At 41.7% G+C, this 5874-nt stretch overlaps 1 protein-coding gene across 2 annotated transcripts; it reads left to right on the plus strand.

Annotated features, from left to right (window-relative positions):
- Positions 1-2983: 2983 nt before the first annotated feature.
- Positions 2984-5712, plus strand: ackr5 (atypical chemokine receptor 5). 2 transcript variants are annotated; one of them, XM_083569664.1, is made up of 2 exons: positions 2984-3128; positions 4121-5712. In XM_083569664.1, exon 2 carries the CDS (start codon positions 4124-4126, stop codon positions 5180-5182), a length of 1059 nt encoding a protein of 352 aa, XP_083425790.1. In that variant the 5' UTR covers positions 2984-3128; positions 4121-4123; the 3' UTR covers positions 5183-5712. The 2 variants fall into 2 exon arrangements, with proteins under 2 accessions (XP_083425790.1, XP_083425791.1); XM_083569665.1 differs by lacking the exon at positions 2984-3128 and adding an exon at positions 3154-3161.
- Positions 5713-5874: the final 162 nt, after the last annotated feature.

A 5874-nucleotide genomic window follows, 5' to 3' on the forward strand; every position in this document is an offset into this window, starting at 1 on the left:
TCTTTTAAATAAAATTATTTTCTAAAAAGCATTTTAATATTATTTAATATTTTAAATAATGTATAAAGCAAAAACAGCATTCAAACTTATTGTGTATAGTGTATATATGGTGTAAGCACAACACTTTCATTTTCATTTTTCATAATAGTCTATCAACAGCAAATGAAAATAATATTTTTCCATGATTTTCCAAGAGATGACCGTTTATGAAAGAAATGGATTACAGGAATTTGGAAAGGAAAAGGTGGCAAATATAATATATATATATTTTGGCAGGACTTTTCAACAGATTTGTGGACACCTGCCCTTTACAACCATGTGCTTCCAGATTTAGTACCCCTTTTTGCTGTTATAATAACCTTCAAATTCTGAAACATGACTGGGAATTTGTGCCCATTCAGCCAAAAGTGTTCAGTGGTGTTGAGGCCCAAGCTCTGGGTGAGGGGTTAATAGACACTTGACCATAAGCTTAATATGTGCTTTTTGAACAACCCATTCCACATTTAGTCTCCATTTGCACTTAGAATAACCTCCACTTGTCTGGGAGAATGTTCCACTAGATTTTGGAGTGTGCTTGTTCTCATTCAGCTACAAGTGTGTAAGTAAAGTTAGGTACAGATACAGGTGAGGTGAGGAGGCCTGAGGTGCAGTCAGTGCTCCAATGTATCCCAACAGGTTTGAGGTCAGAGCTCAATAGCAGAAGATCTTCCACTTCAAAACATGCAGAGCATATCTTCATGGAGATAGCTTTCTGCACAAGGGCATTGTCATGCTGAAACAGGTTTGGGACTCCTAGTTCAAGTGAAGGGAAGATTTTATGCTCCTGCATCCAAAAGCATCCTACGCAATTTGTTCCGACTTTCAACTTTGTGGCAGGAGGAAAGAACCTCATATAGCTGGTGTCCTGCTACACCATATAATGACATTCTAGGAAATTAGGCAATTGTATGTCAACAGTTTGTTGAGGAAACACGGTTTTACCTGGTATTTTATTATATACTGTTCATGGTGTGTGTGTGTGTGTGTGTGTGTGTGTGTGTGTGTGTGTGTGTGTGTGTGTGTGTGTGGTGAAATTTATTCATTAATAGGAAATGGCATTATATGGCTTTACCCCAAAGCACTTTCTTTAACAAGCAAAAAACATTGTCTCCTCAAAATAAAATTCATGTACACAAAACCCCATACACACCAGAGCTGCACAGGTTGTTGCTGGAAACCTCTTCCACTCCTTTATAATGACATCACTGAGCTGCTGGATGTTAGACGCATGGCGCCTCTCCACCTTCCACTTGAGGATCCCCACAGGTGCTCAATAGGGTTTAGGTCTGGAGACAAACTTTGCCACTCATTCACCTTTACTTACTTTCTTAGCCTCATCTTTGGTGGTGTGTTTGGGGTCGTTATTTTGTTGAAAAACTGCCGCTCTGCCCAGTTTCTGGAGGGAGGGCGTCATGCTCTGCTTCAGAATGTCACAGTACATATTGAAATCCATGCTTCCCTCAGTGAACCGCAGCTCCTCAGTACCAGCAGCACTCATGCAGCCCCAGACCATGATTCTACCACCACCATGCTTCATTGTAGGCAAGACACAGTTTTCTTGGTACTTCTCACCAGGGTGTAAACATACATGTACACCATCTGAGCCAAACAAGTTTATCTTATTCTCATCAGACCACAGGACATGGTTCCAGTAATTGAAGCTGTTGGACAGGTTGTCTTCTTATTGCCTCGGCCACCTTTGTGCAGAGCAACAACTCTAATTCTCAAATCCTCAGAGTCTTTACCATGAGGTGCCATGTTGAACATCCAGTGGCCAGTATGAGAGAATTGAACTCAAAGCACCACATTTTAAGTGCTCTAATACAAGATACTTAAGTTTGTATGGTCCTGTCAAGCAGATAAAAACATGAACATAATTAATAGGACATGTGGCTTTGCATGTTAACATGATGTACAGTTGTTAACACTTAGGGCGTACTCACTTTTGTTGCCAGTTTTTTTTGACAATAATGGCTGTATGTTGAGTTATTTACAGAGAACAGCTACATGTACTTTTATACATACAGTGTTATTCATAGTGGAGAAACAATAAAACAAGGAAAGCCTTATATTAAGTATACCCTGGTAATAAAAATAAAAGTGGTCATGTCTTTCTTGTAAAAGAGATCATTGATCTCAAAGAGACTTCTTAGTAAAATAAAGAAAAAAAAATTTAAGCTGCATCCTGGCCTTTTTTTTCCCGTCTGGCCACAGGACCTCATTAACAACTCCCTGGTCAGGCAGTGGGAAAAGTATCACCTAGAAAACACAAATCTGGTGTTGATATGCTTCAGCAGATATATCACCACATGCTTTCTCCATTGCTTGCAAGAGGCTTCTGACACCGAGCTGAAAAACCAAAACCCTCCTCAATAGTGTTAATATTGTAGCAGATAATGAATGTAACAGTGGTCCATGAACCAGTTTTGGACCAGTGGAAGTGTTGTCCGAGATGACAGCCGCTGCTGGTCAGGGGGAAAAAAAAGGGAGCTCTGGTTTCCTTATGATTTGAAACCCATTTGATCACAATATGAATCTAGTTCTAGTAATCGCCGCACAGACAACACAGCTATACAAAATTGTATTATATTAATGCCATGGATAAAAAATACATAAATAAAAAACCTCAATTAATTCCTTTAGGCTTATTTTTCTCCAGCTTTCGATTTTCTCGGGTTTCTGTCAGAGCAACCACTGCGACTATTGTCCATGTTTCCAGATTTTGGGAACGCAGTGAAGTTTAGTTAAGAGTTGAAAATAAACTCGGCACCAAAAACTGTACTCTTCAATTCACAGGGGCTAAGCAGTTATCCAAGATACGTCAGATACACAAAATATCACCTGGGCTCAAGACTGGTTCAGGAATCTCTTTCCTGCTGAGCGTGCCCTCTTTCCTGCACTTTGAGAATGTCCTATCAGCAGTGCTGCTTGTGAAAGAGAGAGAGAGAGAGAGAGAGGAGGGCTTAATGCCCCAAAGCAGCTGGAGAAAAGTCTAAAGCGACACAATTGTTCTGCCAGATCAGCCTTCATCACTCCAGGATACTGCGCCATCAGAGGGGTCTAACCCTCATAAGAGCTCCACACTCAAGGTAGGCCATGTTTATAAGCGCTCCACACTCAAGGTAGGCCATGTTATATATATATATATATATATATATATATATATATATATATATATATATATATATATATATATATATATATATATATATATAAAAAAACTTTCTTTTCGGCTTCTCCCGTTAGGGGTCCTCCGCACGTTTGATTTGGCACATGTTTTTACGCTGGATGCCCTTCCTAACGCAACCCTCCCCAATTTATCCCGGCTTGGGACCGGCACTAAGAGTGGCTGGGGATGGTTCCCTGACCGGGAATCGAACCCGGGTCGCAGCGGTGGGAGCGCTGCATCTTAACCACTAGACCACCAGGGGACATATATATGTGTGTGTGTGTGTGTGTGTGTGTGTGTGTGTGTGTGTGTGTGTGTGTGTGTGTGTGTGTGTGTAGAGTAAATGCTATTTATTTTAAACCAGCACTTCCCTAAAAGTGCAATAGTCAGCTATATTTTTTTCTGACAGCAGTATTTTGTGATTCCTTGACTAGTATCAAATGGAGTACCAAAAAGTCAAATAAATAAGAAGCACATTCTTGTTTTCTAGACAGGATAACTGCCATTTATACCTTCACACTTGAGCATAATCACAAGGTTAGCTTATTAGAAAAATGGGCATGAATATCTCAAGAAAATAAAGGTTCTTGAGATAACGAAGAACCCAATCCGGGTTTTGCTGGACAACACTGTGGTCCATTATTTATTGCTGAAAAAGGAGAAAAGGGCTGGATAGAACGTAGTTGTGATTGTAAAAAAAAAGAAAAAGTACAGTCCTTTAGTGCCTAACAATTCTTGCACTTTGTGCTTAAAATCTCAGATTCCTTTTTGCAGCTAAAAAAGTAAAAGAAAATAAATAAGGATCAGCATAATCCTATTAAATAACTGAAAAGCGCGCGCGCACACACGCGCACACACACACACACAAACACACACATAGTAGTACACTAACTCTTTCCTGTTTCTCCACAGAAAATGATGCTTGATAACAATACATCAGGCCACCACAATGAAACACTGTGGTTGTATGAATGTAACCTCGAGCTGGACAGAGAATCTCGGCGCATTGCTTTGTTTCTGCTCTACTTGCTCCTGTTCATGGCTGGTTTGGTCGAGAACTGCCTGGTGGTTTGGGTGAACTGGCGCCGAAGACACTCGGCCAGCGGCGTGCTCTTCTGCGTTATCAACATCAGTCTGTCCGACCTGATGGTGGTTTTCACTATGCCCTTTTTCATGCTGGAGGTCACCATGGACAGGGTTTGGATTTGGGGCCGATTCCTGTGCAAGGTTACTCACCTCGTCTACGTCATCAACTTCTACAGCAGCTCCTTCTTCCTGGCCTTTATGACTCTGGAGCGGTACCTGACCTTAACTCGGCCAACCACGCCTGCCTGCTTTCCACTGCAGCCCAGGCACCGGAGATGGCTGCTTTGTGCCGGAGTGTGGCTTCTGTCTTTGTTGCTGGCGCTGCTTGAAAATGTGCACGTGGACCTGCTTGAGTGGGACGAACCGGGCTGCTTCATGATACCTGAGCTGCATTACGTTGCGTGGTTCGTCTCGGTTAGTTTCTTCTGCCTTATCTTTCAGTTTCTGGGGCCTGCGTCAGTTATCATCACTTGTAACATCCTGATAGCGCGGGCTGTACGGGCCTCTCCGGAAGTCCAGAATCGTAGGGACGTTTGGCTGTTGCACGTGTACTCGCTCGTCTTCGTGGTCTGCTGGCTACCTTACCATTTTGTGATGTTTCTGATGATGGTCGATGACCTGAACACAGACTTGATGTCCTGCAACACTGTAGATATTCTCTACTACTCTTTTAGCGTTGTACAGTGCATCTCGCTCCTCCATTGCATCGCCAACCCCATTCTCTATAACTTCCTGAGCAAGAACTTCCGCACCAACCTCTACAACGATATACTTTCCAGAATTTCCGCCGCACCTGCCAACTCCGCAGCCGGCGGTGCGGGGACAGCGTCACGAAAAGAGCGAAAGCTCAGCAACGCCAGCACCAGTCACTCAGAAATAGGACCATAGGAAGGGAAGTCACAACGAGGTCTATTGACAGATATGAAAAAGCAGCTAATATTTTAGCCCATTTGCCAGATTCCATCGAAATAACTGTTTTACAATATGTCTATGTCTCTGTATCCTAACACCTTCATGTAGAGACCATTTCAGAACAATTATTCAGATTTTATTTGTTAAAAAAAGGGTTTCGAGGATCATGCATGTGTATAAACTATTCTTGTGAATTTCTCAGCGCAAGAACTGATCACCAGTCAGAAATAACAATTGAAGACACTGGACAGTTTGTTATATTTGCTTGTAAACACTGGAGCTGGACAAGTCAAAAGTGTATGTAAAAGTAAACAGGTTTAAAGGTTTCTGTCAGTGGGTTTAAAAGAGGAAGGAGCAAAGCGCCCTAGATCACATTCCCACAGGAAGTTGCTGACAAACATGCCACAGATAAAAGGAAGTCCAGCAATCAAATATTTGCAGATGAACAAGATTATGATGATAATGTCTGTACACTGGATCAAATAAATAATTTGACTTCAATGCTAGTATGTATTACAAGTCTACAAGTGTGTATTAAAGTCTATAGAGCTTTTGTCTTATATGTATATATATGGCATAAACCGTCATTTCTCTGGTGTTCTCTGGTTCGAAAATTGTACAACTCCATGCGAAAGGCTGAGAAAATCAAGATCACGCCAACACCTGCG

The sequence above is a fragment of the Silurus aristotelis genome (assembly GCF_946808225.1).
Source record: "Silurus aristotelis genome assembly, chromosome: 19".
Taxonomy (NCBI): Eukaryota; Metazoa; Chordata; class Actinopteri; order Siluriformes; family Siluridae; genus Silurus; species Silurus aristotelis.